This window comes from Rhynchophorus ferrugineus, unplaced genomic scaffold (assembly GCF_030347505.1).
Source record: "Rhynchophorus ferrugineus isolate W39M unplaced genomic scaffold, kcgeb_rfMv2 rfM2, whole genome shotgun sequence".
Taxonomy (NCBI): Eukaryota; Metazoa; Arthropoda; class Insecta; order Coleoptera; family Curculionidae; genus Rhynchophorus; species Rhynchophorus ferrugineus.
In genome coordinates, this window is record NW_027472581.1 from 35,649,578 (window position 1) to 35,668,737 (window position 19,160).

General features: G+C 30.8%; 3 protein-coding genes across 6 annotated transcripts in view; 2 read left to right on the plus strand and 1 right to left on the minus strand.

Moving 5' to 3' along the window:
- LOC143190767 (U-scoloptoxin(05)-Sm1a) overlaps window positions 1–9,285 on the plus strand; it is a 194,524-nt gene extending 185,239 nt beyond the window's left edge. The window contains exon 3 of the mRNA XM_076395325.1: window positions 6,675–9,285. Within this exon, the coding sequence (XP_076251440.1) occupies window positions 6,675–6,811 (137 nt within the window). The 3' untranslated portion in view covers window positions 6,812–9,285. The remainder of the gene's footprint in view (window positions 1–6,674) is intronic.
- Window positions 9,286–15,526: 6,241 nt separating this feature from the next.
- LOC143190750 (tetratricopeptide repeat protein 17) lies at window positions 15,527–17,326 on the plus strand. 2 transcript variants are annotated; one of them, XR_013004335.1, is made up of 7 exons: window positions 15,527–15,958; window positions 16,014–16,145; window positions 16,199–16,325; window positions 16,384–16,474; window positions 16,528–16,850; window positions 16,911–17,147; window positions 17,225–17,326. XR_013004335.1 is itself a non-coding variant. In XM_076395302.1 (7 exons), exons 1-6 carry the CDS (start codon window positions 15,609–15,611, stop codon window positions 17,064–17,066), a joined length of 1,179 nt encoding a protein of 392 aa, XP_076251417.1. In that variant the 5' UTR covers window positions 15,527–15,608; the 3' UTR covers window positions 17,067–17,084; window positions 17,225–17,326. The 2 variants fall into 2 exon arrangements, 1 of the variants encoding a protein (XP_076251417.1); XM_076395302.1 differs by having other exon boundaries at window positions 16,911–17,084.
- A 193-nt stretch (window positions 17,327–17,519) lies between these two features.
- LOC143190766 (putative nuclear transport factor 2) lies at window positions 17,520–19,159 on the minus strand. Of its 3 annotated transcripts, none has more exons than XM_076395322.1 (7): window positions 19,066–19,159; window positions 18,775–18,870; window positions 18,601–18,723; window positions 18,438–18,509; window positions 18,287–18,385; window positions 18,099–18,222; window positions 17,604–17,887 (listed from the first exon to the last, which is right to left on the minus strand). In XM_076395322.1, exons 3-6 carry the CDS (start codon window positions 18,706–18,708, stop codon window positions 18,109–18,111), a joined length of 393 nt encoding a protein of 130 aa, XP_076251437.1. In that variant the 5' UTR covers window positions 18,709–18,723; window positions 18,775–18,870; window positions 19,066–19,159; the 3' UTR covers window positions 17,604–17,887; window positions 18,099–18,108. The 3 variants fall into 3 exon arrangements, with proteins under 3 accessions (XP_076251439.1, XP_076251437.1, XP_076251438.1); XM_076395323.1 differs by having other exon boundaries at window positions 18,775–18,867; window positions 19,066–19,148; XM_076395324.1 differs by lacking the exon at window positions 18,099–18,222 and having other exon boundaries at window positions 17,520–17,887.
- Window position 19,160: the final 1 nt, after the last annotated feature.

The window sequence follows — 19,160 nt, forward strand, 5'->3', positions numbered from 1 at the left end:
AGTATGATTTAGTAATCTTCGTTCGTGCTTTAAGGCTAAATCTTGGATAATTTCGCAAATACATTTTATTTCTAGGTCATCGTGCAGTTCTTCGTTGCTTACGTAGCGATAAGCATTGATAATTAATCGAGGAATTTTGTTTTGACAGCGTTGGATGACTAGTTGATTTGAATTTTTAGTAAAACCCCATATTTGCACCCCATAGGTCCAAATTGGCTTTATGATTTTTTCTCTTTGATTTTAGATCAAGTTGAGAGTATCTTCCGACTAACCAATATAGTTGTTTTATTTTGGTTCTAATGTGTTTTGCTTTTTGTCTAACATGATGTTTCCAATTTAATTTACCGTCAAGATGAATGCCGAAGTATTTAACTGATTCTGCTTGAGGAATTGGGCATCCATATCGATATAACTTGCGACAGTATGTTTTGGTATGCCCATATGCTTGGCATTTAGGACATTGTTCACATGTAAGGACATTGTGGTCCATATATTTAATCACATAAATATTTGTATTAATTTATTTGGGCTTCAAGTTAATATATAACATTGGCAGTGGCTCTTTGGTTGCATGATGTTTAATATTGTGTATATTTACAACTTTGTGGCCTTGTTCTGCTAGGGCTGTTTTAATTCTGTTTGAGTATTTGATTTTAATAGTTTTTCGGACTTTAGTCGAACCTTGTATATTGTTACTGAGGGTGGTCTGGTCTGTATGTTTGGATGGGGTTTTGAAGCCACTAATCGCTGATTTTTGTTTTTTTTTCGGACGACTCGTTCTTCCGGGCTTAATCGTACTCAATCACTTAAAAGTTAATTAAGATTTAAATCTTTAATTTAAATTTATGCTCCTCATATTTTACTCGCTCGATTTATCGTTCCGAAATTAAGAAAGAAAATTCCTAGAAGGTAGAGCCTTGTTTATAAAAAATGAATTTTAAATTTCACATTCAAAAGTTCACGTTTTAAATCACGTTATCACCCTACAATGGTTGAGACTGATTTTCACTTTTTATGACCGGCACTTTTATAACACCAATAGTAACTCAGATGTTTGTTACTTCAGTCACTACAGAGTATTCTGAAGGGTACATCTGCACTCTGCGGTGATTTGAACAGAACTGTGGATTCCAACATGAACAAACTATCATACTGTATTGATAAGTAACATACTGATGCTCAAGGAGGCTCCAAACTTACGGTATGTCACATGACGATCTCGCATCCTAAAATCATATTATTTCGATGTTTTCTGGCACAATAGCCGATTTTGGAGGTATTTCACAGAATCGAATATTGAATTCTTTGTACCAGTTTTCTATAGTGCAGTAGAATGACACTTTAACCACTTATAAAAAATTAAGTTCATCCATACACTATTCTCTTGATAAACCATACCGAAAGTTATGAAAAATAATTGCACGAAAATGTCCACTAGTTAGAATGTTTCAAGTTGTACACAATTAACCCCAATTTACACCAATTACACTCAAACTACAAAGTGTCCTAAAGAAGGTTATGTTGAACAAAGCCAACATTTCAAGGGAATACGTCAGATGACATCTGGCAACAGTTAATGTTAGCAAGGCCAGAATTATAAATAGCAACCCTAATACTTCATTATTAGGTTCCTAAAACTTTATCAGTATTATTAAAAATGATAAGTATCTGAACTATATTATATTTCAAATTTCTTTAATATTATTAGAGATGTATTTTAATAATCTGAAAACGATAGATATCAAGATATCAAGAGATCAAGATTAAAATGTCACAATATCTGTCACTAATTAGTTCAAACTAATAAACCAACAGAATGAAAATAATGGCCTAAGATCTCAAAACAATCATAAGGGCTTCATTAATTAACAATGTCATGTTAATTATCAAATAAAAATCTCCCTAAAGACATCAAATTATTATATTTTCTTAGACAGCAATATTTAAAAAAGTTTTTGCACAAGTCACGTCTTTCGGCAATCATCCTTTTTAAGACCCTCGAAACTTCTAACTAATAAATATGAAAATACAAAGTTATCTCCCTTCTCTGAATTTTGAATACACAGTCAAGCCACAATACCAGAGCATCGAATACAGAAAATAGTCTGTTAAAAGTAAGATCTATAGAAGTAAGAATTTATATGGAAATCAAATTGTAAATGGAAATGTCGTCTCGTAATAGCGCCTAAAATAATTTTGTTTTTATACGTTAGTGTCTTTTATACATAGTGTCTATTGTGTTTCGGAATATCAGAATATTGGTATATCGCTTGATTTATCTTATGAAATTGAATTTTATTCAATGAAGCTCATTCGTTGCGAAAATTGACAATGCTAGAGATTGTAAAAGCTCAGAATAACACAAAGAATATTTTAATATTATTAGGCAATTTATTTTTAAATAAGCGTAAACAATATTTTCTCATTTATTAAAAATCTATCTTTTCACAAACTGACAAGACGGTTTAGTGGTTAAGGCGACAAGACAGTCCTCCTACTATTGCGATAGTCCCAGGTTCAAATCCCGTCGGGGTATGGTTGTATATTTATATTTATGATGGTCCATAAGGCAGGAGTGCTAAGCCCGACAAGGAAAATAATTTAAGGGCAAATGTATAGGCAAGTAAAGGTATTATAAGATGGTCTCTAAGTTGACCACTTGTCAGCTCGTAGGCTTAATGTCATGTACCGTCGTTCCGGAACCCACGTTAAGAATTAGGCGCAGTCACTAAATCCAAATTCATATATACCTATTGGCCAATTAATTCAAATGTTTTTGTCTAAATAGTATAAACACTTAGCCAAAGAAAAATAATTAGTTTTTTTATGTAAAAAATGTTCCCCCAAACACATCTTGATAAAATACAACTAGAGCTGAAGACATGGCGTATTAAATCAAATGAAACAATATCTATCCAACATTGTCTAACATTTACTATGCGTAAAACATGTTCGCCAGTTAATATCAGCTATTGTCAACTTTCCCAAACTCAGGATACTAAATATCTTAGTATGCATCTAGACCGACGCCTTACCTAGAAGAAGCACATACTTGCTAAACGAAAACAACTTGGACTTGCAAATTATATCAAATGTATTGGCTTATCGAGCACAAATTCAGTTTATCACTAGATGACAAAATATTGCTATACGAATCAGTATATAAAACCGATGTAATTTAAATGAAATACGAACGTAATGTAACGAATGTAATTTAAAATGTTTGTGTTAAGTACCATAAGAGAGTGTTTGTGCATCCCAGTGTGTCCGCTAATCAGCCAAATGTGCGACGTGCTAGTAAAGTGTGTAGACTAGAATATTTAACACGATCCAATCTTATTAAAGGACATATATCGACTAGAATAAGACTTATTTCACACAGGAGATCACTTAATAAAGTGATTTGCTACATGTCATGTATATACATGACATATAATATAATCATAGGAAATGCGTATTACCTAGCGGGCGGATTGTTAAACCACTAAAAGTCATAATTTAAAAAAAAAATTAAAAGCGGGATGTCATTTTAATCTAAACAACAGGCGTTACAATAGATATTCTGAATGAACGATTTGAAGGTATAATTAATTTTCACAAAATAATGTACATTATCCACCAATATCATGCGATTTGACTCTGTTTCTATGGGATTTTATAAAATGGCAGATCTTTGCTAATATGCAGTAACAGACCGATGTCTTTGAAGTCAACATAACCTAATCATTGAACCACTTGAATCTAACGACACCGTGAGGAATTGCAACGGACGCTATCTATCCAAAGAAGTTTTATACATGCGTCATCTAAATGTGTGACGTCAAACCGTCGCAATGCTATATCAACTCTGTGTTTTAATTCAATTTGGATTTGACATACAACAAAATTCTAATCTAAATAAAATAATTAAACAATCATCATCATCATTATCAAATATAATTTATTTTAACATTATAGTAAATCTAATGCATATATTATCGAAGGACGTAATACTACAATTAAGTACACAGTTATAATAGGTTTGGGTTGTGTTTGATTATATTTACATTGAACTGTTCCATACAACCAATGAGTTGGAGTTCTAGGCGCGTCTTTTATGTAGTAATATCCCCTGAAGTTCTATCCATCTAATTAACAACTGTATAACCAAGTAATTATTTTACTTTCATTAGAGAGCATATTTACCTTTTACGCTTTGTTCTTGTGTCCTTCAGTACAGTGTCTCCCTGTAAAAGCACTTTGGATATCACTGTATTTCTCCCTAGTTTGTTCTGTTAATACCTGTTACATATTTTTTGATTAAACTAAATTTAATCAGTGCATTCACCTTAATGCATTTACCAGATCTACAAAACGCTTACTATTCTTTCTCTCATCATAAATCTTTTACAGTCTACAATAACATTTCTTACAATTATCATATATTAATTAATTAATAATTATTAATTAGCTCACCTTTAGCTGTTTCCACTCTCATCACCCTGTCATAGAAATTGGCAGCACTGAATCATATCATATTCAGAAAGTTTCATTCAAGTGTAGTTATTCAGCTGTTAATTTCCAATCTATCAAACATTCGACAATGTTGTGTCTAACAATGTCTCTGGTCGAGTTCATCTAAACCGGTGTTATTAACTAACGTCAAACTATTGCCGTTTCCAGCATGAAATACAATATATCGGCAATGAAATATTAATAAATAACTGTTGTGTGTTTAATCAACTGTTATTACAACAATTAGTTTTTTGCATCAACTTTAGTTGTCATAACACTATTTTTATTATCATCTTGGGCACATTCTGAAATATCCATATCTCATCTAAATACATAAATTGAAATAATAAGTACATTGGACAATGTTGTGTCTAACAATGTGTTTGATCGAGCTCATCTAAACCGAAGGTGTTATTAACCATTCTGTTTCCACTATGAAATACAATATATCGGCAATGAATTATTAACACATTATTATTAACAATTAGCTTTTTTCATCAACTTTTGTTGTCATAACATTATTTTTATTATCATCTTGGTCAAAAATTTACCTCTCTAACAAATTTTACTGACAAGAGGGGGTCTCCATTATCTCGTTCTTCTTCAAAGTAACTGATTAGGGACACAATATGTTCTATCTGGCTTCGGAAATTTCAATCAGAGTAATAATAATCAGCGATTTGAAATTTATCAAAACAATCAAAGCATTAAAACATTTATGTTTTGAGGAATTTTGTATACATTTGGCAACCGCACGACTTTGGCAGGCTAGTTCGGTTACACATTCGAACTTATCAGACAACATTGTGTCTTTTTTTACTAGAATAAAATGAGAAGAAAAATATTGTCTGATTCTAAAACGAATTTACAAATTGTGGCAGGAAATACATTAAACATTTTGATGACGTATGTACAAAACTTCTTTGGATAGACTATACATACATTTTAAATTAAAGTAGAATTTATTGTAATATTATTCTCATGAGTTTGAGTTGTCATCATAAGTCCTTATCTAAAGTGCACAGAAATATAAATCAACTTCGCTTAGGCTGATACCAACCAATATCTTTGATTTTTAGGTCAAGTTGAAAGTATCTTCCTACAAACCAGTGGAGTTACTTGATTTAGAGTCTACTAGATCTTTAGATATACTCTGATTTTTGTCTAATATTATGTTTTCAATTTAATCTGTTTCAGCAATCGGGCAAAATTAACTTCTACAGATATGGTGCTATTAAGCTGCATTTTCCAATTTCTGTTTGTAGATTTTGTCGACTGCCACTTTTACTTTTTCTATAGCCTTAGGCAGAGACACATCTTTTACCATGATAACTATGTCGTCGGCAAATGTTTATTTATGTCCATCGTAGATTCTATATCATTAGATTGAAATTATTTAGATAAATGCTGCGTTTTTTCGTTGCGTGGAACCTATTCATTTGTATCATTGTTAATAGGCAGTTGCTTTCCAAAACAAGTAATATTTGTCTACTTCCGGGCTTACTTCACCTTTCGAAGCATTACTGTTTATATTCTTTAATCAGTTAATTTGTCTGATTACTAATTCTATTAAGTATTGTTTATCTGAATTATTTCTAATTCTCCACACTGCTCTAGATTTTCGTCTTTCTTATCAATTCCTTTATTTCGAGGGGGTAATTTACGGAGATAATTTACCTCATATTCTAATTTCTCTCTTGATATTAGGGTAGTTTCTTTTGCGCTTGGTCGAATTTATTCAATTAAATTTCATTATTAGTATATGCATTATAAGTCTTGTTAGTAAGATTAAACTTTTTTGTTTTCTTTTCAGGATTTGGTTATGCAAAAATCCAGTAGGTAATAAAAATCCACTTTATTTCTGTCGGTGGACCAATAAGCGGGTTCACGCCCTGAACTTGACGAAGAAACTGAAAGATGAAATTGATGAATTGACTCTGAAAGATAAGATAAGATGCTAAAACACGTTACAATTTTTCTCAATAAAGCCTCAAAGTTACAAAAAACCTTCGGAACTTATTTGTGTACCGTATATGTCATATTAAAATATTCGTATTAAAATATACATTGTTTCTAGAGACGATACTTTATTTTAAAGTTAATAAAATTTAAACGTAACATTTTCTCACTTAAACATTATATTCAAGATATCCCACTGACATTTATTTAATGAATTGCAGATAACTGGGACTGGAACTCGAGAACATTCTGCTGTCAGGAGGACGGATGCAACGCCAGCGACCGCCTGTGGCACTCTCCCTTCGTCACCGTGTCACTGATCCTGGTTCTTCACCTGGCACAGCGGCTATTCCACTGAGACCATCACCGTCTCACACCTACAGGAGACGGCCTCAATGCGATTTCATCGAACTCGCTTTGGCTGCCGAGCGCGCGAATTGAACGAACTCTTCGGATCCCCAATCCACGGCGACCATCGAAAAGACCGCCGCGGGTTCCACGTCCGACTAACCTGGATTATATCTAAGTCGTTCGTCCTCCCACCCCCCACCACAACATTTTCCCACCTCCCCTCCCCTACTAAACCGGATGTAATTTAAGATCACCATAGGATATTTATCACAATAATGAAATTCTAAATTAATTTAACACGCAAAATAGAAATAGGTACAAATATTCTTACTTACACATCGTACAACATATTCGATCCAGCATTTAAAATCAGTGTATCATCTTTAGAGTCAATTGTTATGTATTTTGTTCCTTAGATAATATAGTTACAATTTAAAATATCTCATCAATTTTACAAAGAATTAATTATATGTTCATCGAATAATTTTATAAATAAATATGCAAGATGACTTACTAGAGATAATAAATATCATTACATCAAAATTAGTAAATCACTGTTAAAAAATTATATTAAGTAAGTAATATCGTCAACCTAAAAATCTCCGTTTCCGACCAGAGATCTATAGCTTCGTAGATATATAGATCGTCTAATAAAATGTTAAATACAATAAACTATATTTATAGTTTGAAGACATTTGCAGTCATTTGACAACATGGCCCACCGGTACCAATACAAATCGAGATTTTTAGACCGCTCCGACGACATCAGATAGTATTGTATCTCTCATTAAATAAGGAGAAGGATAAATCCGTTCTGAATTTAAAAAACTAATTTTACGATTTTACAAACTGCAGTTGGCAATAGATTCAATATAATCTATGACGTGTATAGGCTGTTTTATTGGGCGAGCTATACATCTTAAATAGCAATAGTAACAATAACAGCGTTTAAAGATATGCAACTTTCCAAAACTGTTAGGTTGACAAACAGTTTATAAGCGAGTGTTTAATATTATTCATTTCCGAAAATGACTAACAAGGATAGCTAAAAAGAAATATTGTAAACATAGGAAAAACGAAAGCTTCTAACAACTAAATGTGACTGGGATTCAATTCTAGGTTTCCATAATTTTGGTATTGGTATTTGTACTATTTCTTTTTCCCTACAAATATCTGCACTCATGTTTAACTAAGTTGGAAACATTCAATTTATCAAATAATGTCCTTAGTAATTGTTTACATTATTAGAAACGATGCCGTTAACTACTAATATCGAACAAAAACTAAAAATCAGATTTACTTACATCAGTACTTTCGTTAAAATAAAGTGAGATAACATACTCGTAAACTGATCTATAACTTCAAGGTTCATGCGTGCCAATGGTTCGTCATCGATGGTGTAGTCAATAACTGGTTAATATCATGCAAAACATATCATATACATGGATACATCGAAAGCACTCAACAGAGAAGGAACGAGAGTATATATATAGGACGAGCAATAATAAATTATTTATTATCTCGCGTAAGACACCCTGTATAAATTATATAAGCAGTTGTTGTTTTATTAAAAAGTTTATAAGAACTCCGTGTAGTTGTTAGTTAGATTGTATTTTAGTTCGACTAAATTATACAAGCCACCTTCCCTTAAATATTTAAGAGAAACAACACAGGTCGTTTCCTAAATTCTCGCAAACCTTGCAGTATGATATTTCCCCTTTTATTAGAATTACGGAACATTTTAGGAAGGACCCTGTCATTATATACTGATTAAATTTTAATATTTAATACTACATACGTGCAGTAAACATTTTATAGATATAACAAAGCTTGCAGGACCTTTCCAGTACTGGGCTTTCGATACTACTTACAAAAGGCTAGCAATATTTTTTCTGTATCTTAGTAAACTTTGACATACGCGCGAAAGCCTTTCACACTTATCCTCGACTCCATACGTAATGGAGTGACAGTTAAATTAGTCAGCATCAAACCAAATATAACACACACATTCTTCTTTATACGCAGTTTCTTGGTGTTTAGCCTAAATTGGATATTTTAAGGACACAAGCGTTTGACTCATTAAACTTTGTGCATGAAAAATAAAAACGCACCCGAAAACTCTTAGTCGTCTCGAAAGTCGGGAAGGAATGCGAAAGACGATATATCACCGTAGCACTCAATTTCCACGAAAATTAATAGTTTGTAATTACGTCTAGGTTGAAAAATAGGGTAGCCTTTAAAGTATATAAATTGAGTCATTTGTCACATTCTAAACCCCTAAACGCACTATTAATTTTTCTTCAAACGGATAAAAGTTAACCTGGAAATTAAGTAAAACGTACACTTTCATGTAACAAAGTTAAATATTCTATTGTGCCGTTTTGCTAATATTTATAATCGTAATTATGTTAGGTTAAAATCTACTGTTTGACATGTACTTTTATTTGTTATAGAGCTTCCTAATAAATGAGTCTTTAGATATTGCCCTTGTTTTATTTATAAATTAACCACCTAAACAGTTATCAGATCCAACAAAAATTATCTGGCGATTAGAAATTAACCCTAATTTCTTTTATAAACGAATCGCTCTTAAAATATTACCAAACTAATTTGTAATTTATTTATAAATAACATTATAAACAGAACTTTGTTGTTTAATTTATTCTATGAACTTCATTATGTTAAATTTAGTTAAGTAGAGATTAACCACCTAATCAGTTCTCAAATCCATCAAAAATTAAACATCATAAAAAAAAATTAAACATCTGGGGATTAAAAATTGACCTTGTTTCTTACCTAAAAGAATCGCACGTGAAGTATTGTCAAATACTTTTTTTCAGGTTGGCCAGTTGTTTATTTGTCATTTTTGATCGTAAACTCTGTACTTTAAATAATGTAGTTTATTTATAACAACATTGTGAAAAAAACTTTGTTGCTTGATATTGAATTATGTAATTAGTTGAATATATTATTTAAGAGTAGATTATTAAATGCGTAAGACTGTTCAAGTAATAGTCCCAATGTCGAAAAAAATAATAATAGGGCTGACTAAGGCTAACTTTAAAAAGATCTGTATTATGGTTGATAATTTACTTCATTTCTGATACCTCTATGAGTCAACAAAAGATCGAAAAAGTTTAAAATTGAAAATTATACTGGAAGATCATCGTATGAGAAACAGGGAGATAGCAACCAATCTTTATCAGAAACAGCATAATACTGCTATCGCTAATTAAATGCTTTTTCAAAGAACTATTATTAAATATCAGGCAACCAACCAAAAAAAAAACAAGAAAAACTCGACCAAAAATTAAAATTTTGTCAACCAATTGATCCCCTCCAAATAACTTCTTCAAATATCGATATATCGAGTTTTTTTCAAAAAATATTGGTCGATATTTTTTTGACCAATTTATCGATATATTTTTTAGCTGATATTTTCCCATAAAAAAAAAATAAAGATATTTATTACAACTAAACATTATAAAATTTAGCGTATTTTCGTACTTAATTTAAGTACTTTTTAAATATTATATATACTTATTACAATACAATAATTTGCAATAATAATAATAATATATACTTATTATTGCAAAAAAAAATCGATATTTTTTCTTCCGATATATCGATATTGTTTAAAATATCGATATAGCGAAATATCGATATTTTTCTCGCCGGCTGAGACCCCTACTTCAAAGATTTGATGAAGCGCTGTGGTGTACGTATTTCTATAGATAGAGCATTTTTTGTAAAATGAATAAAATAAATATCAAGGTGTAAGTGAACCATTTTCTTTTTCTTTGCAAATAAGAATTATTCTATATCTATAATGTATATATTCATAAAATAATTTATATAGAGTTATTTCATAATAAATGTAAATAACTAAATAAAGAATTGTTGTCAGATTTAGAATCTGTACGGTTTGCGGTAATAAAACTCACAGAGCGTTCAAATTCCCAATCCGACTACAGTTATAAACGACAACTTTTATTTTATATAAAATAAACTATTTCTTTATGAAGAATGTATTTTTGCAGAATTGGTGCTACCACTGCATTTGACAGTGGCATATATTTTTAGTGTCAAACGTCAGCTATAAATAATCATAGGGTAATAGAGAAAACTCAATAGGTATCTTTGGTCAAACGTTTGGCAACGTCCCATATCCAGATGGTGTTGGGATCCCCATTCTAGTGAATTGATGGGTTAATTTAAAAATATATTATAGACACCTGCTCTTCAACAGATTTTATCACGCGGATGCATCACGTGACACCATGCCATCACATTTGGAACCATATTATACCATATCGTATTCATATTTACATATATTTTTATATACATAAATAAATAGGATGCACTAGAGTTCTATATTTTTGTTTCATTATATTGAGAACAAATTCCTCATCCTTCTCTGTTATAATTTTGATAACTTCTTTAATCCAAAAATATCTCATATACTCAATCATACTCTTAACATAATAATTATAACACATGACAGAATATGTATGTTTATATACTTTGGAATGTATATTTTTGACTCCACGACTTCTAATAGACCGAAAACAAAAATCTAACTTGATTAAGTCGCCTTATACCGCAATATATTGATTTGAATAGTAGAATTTATCTTCATATTTTTTATATTGTTCCATTTGAATACATTTTGAGTTTATACTCTGGCCAATGTTATTACAATTATCGCCGATCTGTTGGTAACAATATGAAAAATAGGCTACATTTCTAAAAATGCAATATAATTTTATGTATAAGCAAGAGCCCTATGTATATGGTAAAAAAAGGCTGATTCACACACCACACAAGCTCAATCTAGACAATTTGAGGTTTCTACTTGACCTATATATTCTTTAAATAACAGTCGGAAACTGAAAAGAAAACGATGTCTCATTATTTTGCTTTCTGTACACACCTCTTAGAATAAACATACATTATAACGAACTAATTTGAACTATAATTTAATCACGAAAACGTAGAAAATCACACCGTTCTTTATTTGTGTAAATGGCGCCGAAAATAAAAACAAACACTATAGAAATGAAACGAACCAATCAAATTCTTTTTCGGCTCTCAGCATAGCGATACAAACAGGTAGTAAGTTCAAAGTAGTGACATTTGACGTTGCGAAACGTTTACCCAAAATTGCCTATAAATTTAAATCTCCATTCCTTCTAAGCCATTGCATTCTGAAAAAGGTTTGTGTATTTCATTGATGGCATCAAGTAGAGAAACTTGTTGAAAAACCAGGTTTTAACTTTGGTTCCAACAGTAATTCAATGTTTACCAGACGCAAATCAATCTTCGATTTTATTAACATTCGATAATTGGTTTCCAGGCAAAAGAAGAAGTATTTTCTATGGTTGATGAAGAAAAATGGATATAATAATTCCCAGCGCAGAAAAAGCATGAGTTAGCAGTGCATATGGTGGGATCTGCAAGTTGTTGATGTATATGTATATTACAAGCTGCTAAAACCGAATAATACTGATACTGTTCTGACGGCATCAATTGAACAAATTGGACGACGCATTGTTACCAAAAAGTGCAAAAATATACTTTTACAGCTCGAATGGGAAGTTCTTTATCCAGCCTACTAACCATACATAGCCTCTTCAGATTACTACTTGTTAGATAGGTGCAATACGATTTGGCTGGCGCAGAGTCTTGAAATGCTGAAATGTGACAATGCCGACCCAAGAATCCAAAGAAAGATAGAAGAAAATTGCATACAATATTTTATATAATAAATACCTTTTTAAGATGAAGAATTTTCAGAATACATGCACCTAATATATACAGATAAAAATTAAAGGTAAACAATAACATTGGCACAAACAGAAGACCTACTCTCTATATTAAAACCATCTAACAATTGAAGGAAAGGAAAAATATATTTGATTCGAAACTGGATATTCAGAAAATTACCTTTCAACATTATAATAGTTTCGGTACAAGTATTCTTTGTCGCATTGAAAACACGGCTCTGAAATAAACATAGGAGTAACGTACTGTCCACCAAGATACAAATTAACACAACAATATAGCGATTTATTTTTAAAATTAGGCCCAAGGTTTATCGTTAAAGGAGATTTTAATATTAAACAGACAACCTGGGTTTCACGATCAATAACAACTGCAAAAGGACCTAGTGGAAACCTAGTGGACATAGTGTGAACCCACTTACTGGCCCACTGATAAAGCGCTTATAAGTATAGACGATCTTGAGCAGCAAATCCGAAATATAATTGAACAAATTCGTTCTACTGTAAAAGAAGCTACCCTGATATTAAGAGAGAAATCAGAATATGAGGTAAATACCCTAAATACCCCCTTGAAATCAGGGAGTTGATAAAAGAAAGACGAAAAGCTAGAAGGAGTATGGCACAGAACCAGAAAGGCTGTAGACAAAACAATATTTAATTGAATTAGTAATCAGACAAATCAAAATATTAAAGAATATAAACTTTGAAAAATATGTAAGTGAATTAAGCCCAGAAGCAGACAAAGATTACTCGCTATGGAAAGCAATTTGGAAATTTAAAACAACAACAGAAACAGTACTTGGAACATTTGCCGACGATACAGTTATCATGGCAAAAGATGCTGTAGAAAAAGTAGCGATCGTCAAGATCTACAAATGGACTAGAGACTAGAACATACAGTTTAATAGCTCCAAATATGTCCATATTAATATTGCGTTGCGGCGAAATGACAAAAAAACTAATTATATCACTTGAAGGATGCCCCAAGCGGAATTAACTAAACATTTCGGCATACATCTCGATGGTAGGTTTAATTGGAAACAGCATGTTAGACATAAAGCAGAACAGATTAGACTCAAAGTTAAGCAACTGTACTGGTTAGTCAGAAGATACACTCAACTTGATCTAAAATCAAAGTGATTGGTTTATCAGTCAATCACAAAGCCAATTTGGACCTTTGGGGTGCAAATACGGGGTTGAAATAAAATATCAAACCAACTAGTAATCCGGCGCACCCAAAACAAAGTTCTACGATTAATTACCAATGCGATAAGCATTGGCACGTAACCAACTAAGCTGCACAATATGAAGTGTGCCAAGATTTCGTTTTAAAACATATAATACATACATAAACATATTTTATACAAATAAGGTTGTTAAATCACAGCAACGTGGAAGCAATACAGCCACTGTAAGCGAAACCACACGAACTTGTTCAGTGCATAAGTGTATTCTTAATTTTAGCTTAAATAGTTTAGTTTTATTTTAATTTAGGAAATTAATCCGGTACTCGCCTTGCTTGTGTATTAATACAGTAGTAGTGTAAGTATAACAGAGCAGTAGTAATAAATTAATTTGTAAATTAAGATTGTAGAAAGCATATCTAATGTAAGATGTAATTAATTTAAAAAAATATCCTTTGAAAGGTTAATAATAATTAATACAACGAATAAAATGAATTAATAATTGTTAATTGTTATGTAAAAATAAAATATTTCCCGCGACGACTGTTTGCCTTATTTTTTCTTTTAATAACATAAATACCAACAATGGTTCGTTAAACAAATACATTGAAGTATTTTTTCGTCTGTGAATTTGAAACTCGGTAAGGCCAGAAAACATGTTCATACTAATTTCCCCAGGCCATAAAAAAGTTTTCGGTGCTCCCAAAAACCCTAACAAGGCCGTTTAATGCATCAATTTGGGAGATACAGGACCCCTTTTAAAATGTCCTGTGTCCTTAAAGCACAGTTTGCAGAAAGATTGATCCAATCAATATTAACCATTTTACACTACATCATTTTTCCTTTTCAACCTTCTTAAATTTAATTTCCACTAAAATTATCAATTTTTTATGATTCTTCTTTGATTTATTTTTTCCACATATGAAGATAAATACCCAGGAAGAGTAAAGAGAAAAATCGAACTTATATGTTTTTATCAAGAAACAATTTTCAATCGTTGTCAGAATGCAACCAATTTTGCTAATTATACATTTAAATTTTGTCCCATATTTGGAAATATCGATAGTAATCACATGTTGGGGCTCTAGAAATTATTCAAACGGACCAATATTGTCCGGTCTTAGATATTCAAAACATGGAATATAGCCAACATACAACCTTATACATTATTAATGGCCTGAAATAATTTGCAATTTTAGGTGTCAAATAATGGTAATAATTACTAAACCTATTTAAAATCAATACGAAGCTAATACAACAGCCAGAATGAAATTTTATAAAGTTCAGTCAATAATTATTATAAAATCACATTTACTTTATAATCCAGTAGATTTGTAGTTTTAAAATAGCATGTTTGTTTAAAACCTTATTTTGCCATATTCAGTTATTTATGTATTTATCATAAAATATTTGTACATCAATGATTATGAAATAATTGTTTAAATTCCAACTGCCTTTATTTCAAACATAAAAGCATTCTACAAATAATTTATAAAATAAACTCCACTAAAACATTTAAACTCCAAAATTATTTAAAAATCATTGAATGGGTCCAGGAAACTGCGCAAAATCTTAAGCTTGTATGGGAAATTCAGTTATTCAATTATTTGAGGTATTTTGGTATAATTCGTTTTTATTAATTAAATTTACCAGTTCATAATCTCACATTAAATATAATTTTGAAAAACATAAAAATATGATAAACAATTTACAATTATTGTGCTTTATGCCAAACAAAACTTAAGAAGAGATGTCATTGTACAAATGGTATTTTTGTTTATAATTTGCAGTGAACAAAAATAACTTGAATACTGAAAGAAAAGTCATTCTGATTTAGATGAAAATAACTATAAACCTCAATAGAAATACTGTTATGAAATTTTCTATTTGTCATATAAGATGTCGTTTAAATTATTTGATTGTCTGTTATATCCTTTGTCTCCAGTTCTTCTCTATTAATTCGCGTACATCAACTTTATGGAAATTAAATTCAGATCGCACGAAAATTGTCGAAGGACATTCCACCAATGACGATGCTTCTGGAATTAGACCGATACCACAATACGTAGTTCATCAGGATCCTTTATTTAACATTATCACATCAACCGAACATTATGGTAGTACTTGGGTTAAACAAAATGCAGACAACTTTTGCAGTGATTGCCCAAGTGGACTTTCTTTTGCTAGGTACAATATAATACTTCTTGAATAAATATATTTATATGTTTCAATTATATTACAGCAATAATAAAGATAATACGACTAGTGTTAATAAAACATCAAAACCTGAGCAATCCCAATATAACGATAATTTATCATGTGGGAAACCTGCCAATTTTACATTTTATGACAATTTAGTTGGAGTAATGAATAGGTGTGTATTAATACAAAATGTATTTACTATGTATGTTTCACCTATTTTAATAGGAATACCCATCCATCATTAGTGGAACCTGAAGCCATGATAGAATTTATTAGAAAGTATAAATTCAAACCTGGAAAACCTTTTGATTTAGACATTTTAGCTAACAAGTTGATTCAAATTAAAAGAGAAGTAACCAATAAATTCACAGGTTTTTTAAAGTTTATAATCTCTTGTTTTATAATTTTAGAAGCCTAAGTCAGTATCTACTTACCATCAGTTAGGTAACTTTTGGAGAGTAAAAGGTGATCCCAAACAAGCCATTGAATGTTTTCGAAAGGGTAATGTATTGAGACATTCATATATGAAAAATATGTATTTGTGGTCTTTGTAGCATTGGCTGTATCACCCCATAATGCTGAGATTCTTCTCAATTTGGCCAAAGTGCTGTTTCATTTACAATATTTGGATGATGCCATATATTTGACACGTAGATCATTAGAAGTAGCGCCACCAGAAAAGGGAGCATGGCAACAGTATTTTACACTAGGAGAGATATTTAAAGCTTATGGGCATTACTATGAAGCTCAGATACATTTCCGACACACCCTGGATCTCAATCCAGGTTTCGAACCTGCTATTAGGATGCTAAAAGAGATGGAAGAAATACCTTCTTCACCAATGCACTTTTACACTATGGTTATCATCATTTGTCTAGTAAATATAACAAAGTTTTTAACAGAATCATAAAATAATTTAAATCTAATTTTATTTTAGGTCTTGGCAGTTCTATTAGCAATCTTAACTTCCTTCGAAACAGATAACCAAAATGAAATTAATCGATCTCAAAAAAGCTTCTCAAAAAATTCAGGAATTAGATCAATAAGAAATTTAACTTGGACAAACAGGAGACCTAAGAGAATTACTACATAGCAAAATATTTAGCCTTAGGTAATAGTAAAGCAATAACAGTTCAGAATCAAACCCGATTTGATTTCCATCTTGGACTTATTTGTACGTTTTTTTTTTTGTTTAAATGTCGTTACTGTAAAACTAACTCATTTATTTAATATTTTTCTTTTATTTTTCAGAGCAATGAATACTCTTCCCAACTTATTTATTTTTCTCTAATACAGTGATCCACGTGTTGTTATGTTGTCGTTAAATATTATTTATTAAACCTGTTAATAATGTCTAAGGTTTTTTAATTTATCTATAATTATTACTACTCACATTTGTATTTAAATGCGTTATCTATAACAAACCCTTAACCATTATCTTAATTTTGTTCAATCTGTTAGATGCTTTTATACAGATAAATTCGCTTACCTTTAGAAAAATAAAATACTAATACATATATTGAAAGAAAAAACAATACACATACAATTGGTTTCCAAATATTTTACTAGTTAATGTTCGAATTAAAATGACGTTCAATTCAATCTGTGGTGTAGAAGGCACACAGTAACATTTTTGTTTTTGGAAAATAGGTTTATTATTTATCAATAAGTGTGAAACGAAAAGCGACAGTAAAAATAAACAAAAATAGCCTTAAACTATTCATTGGATATAAGAATTGTAACAATAATTGTGTGAGAATTGTAAAAACTTCAAGTTCTCAAGCAATTACAGTATGAAACTTAAGCAGTATCATGAATCCCTAAACGGAAAATATCGTGTTGGACAAAGAATGAAGTTCCTAAGGGCTTAAGAACGAAAACTTGGGAAAAAGCATGTGGAGGATCCTCATCTGCCTAAAAATAAAGAAAGAATAATATAACTTATTCCAATATAATATAGTATATATGTTTTCATTAAAGCCAAATGCACAAAATATATTAAAAGCCATATATATATATATATATATATTTGTGTGGGTTAAGTTACTGTTGCATATTTACTTAAATGAGGTGCAAAATTATGAAATGACAATATAACACTAAGCAATGCAACACTAATACGTACTGCCAGTATGCTACAAAGAGTCATGTAGCACCAGTCGGAAAATGTCATGTTGAACAAAAAAACTGCCCCCAATTGGCTTTAAAACAAATGTTTGCACGTAGGCATGAGGTTGGTCTTCATCAGTCTGATTAAGACAATATTTTTTACATGTATATGTAATAGATTTATAACAAAATACTAGCATTTACCTGTAATCTCCCTAACACATTAATTAATACACCACCATCAAACATTGGTTGCGAGTCTACAGCTGTTATTATCCTATTAATTTTTTGAAAAGATAAGCTCTAAAAAAACTATAAATTAGAAAATACTATAATAACACAGGGAAGTACTGACATTTAACTTTTCCATAATTTTTGGCGCCCCTTGAAGTTGTGTTCCTTCAAAAGTCATAAATGATAATTCAACCTAAAATAAAGATATATTAATATTAGACGGTTATTTAAACACATTGTTATTACGAAGAATTCGAAACCAGCAATTACCAAAATTCACTTACATTGTACATGTTAACCAAGTTTGGTCTTTGCGCTGGATCATCAAATAGTGCATAATATTGCTGTACAAATCCTTTACCTATTGCCTCATACTGCGCGTTTAGAGCCATTCCGGCAGTCTGAAACTGAAAAATAATTTAGAAAATGAATTAAAAAGGAAAAAGTGGTATATCAACCTTGGCGCTCCCTTTCCCAAATGTCTTTGGCAAATCCTTGACAAATAAACGACAGTTGAGCAATGTTACCAATATTATAAAATATTTTTAAACCTACTGAATTATATACATATTAATATAGTCAAATAATGTAAATATTGTATTAATTCAAATAAATAATTAATTCAAATATAAAAAGTAGTTCAATTGATTTATAGGTATTTTAAATATTAATACCAAAAATTTATTTTATGAAACGAAGAGATGTTATATCTATAAAATTAAATTAATACGATTAATAGTAATACTCACTTTTGGTTTTAAAATTTAAACGCACCTATCGAATAAACATTTTCCGGTAATAAGATATCTAAATTTAAGCGTTTTCCTTATTGAAACATTGAGGA

Excerpts from the sequence above, each read along its gene's own strand:
- LOC143190750 (XM_076395302.1), top strand. The coding sequence starts at position 15,609 with ATGAAAATAACTATAAACCTCAATAGAAATACTGTTATGAAATTTTCT. Across the intron at positions 15,959-16,013 it reads AGTGGACTTTCTTTTGCTAG|CAATAATAAAGATAATACGA; the intron begins GTACAATATAAT and ends ATTATATTACAG. Across the intron at positions 16,326-16,383 it reads TGATTCAAATTAAAAGAGAA|AAGCCTAAGTCAGTATCTAC; the intron begins GTAACCAATAAA and ends TTATAATTTTAG.
- LOC143190766 (XM_076395324.1), bottom strand. The coding sequence starts at position 18,708 with ATGGCTCTAAACGCGCAGTATGAGGCAATAGGTAAAGGATTTGTACAG. Across the intron at positions 18,510-18,600 it reads ACTTGGTTAACATGTACAAT|GTTGAATTATCATTTATGAC; the intron begins GTAAGTGAATTT and ends TCTTTATTTTAG. Across the intron at positions 18,386-18,437 it reads AAATTATGGAAAAGTTAAAT|AGCTTATCTTTTCAAAAAAT; the intron begins GTCAGTACTTCC and ends TAGTTTTTTTAG.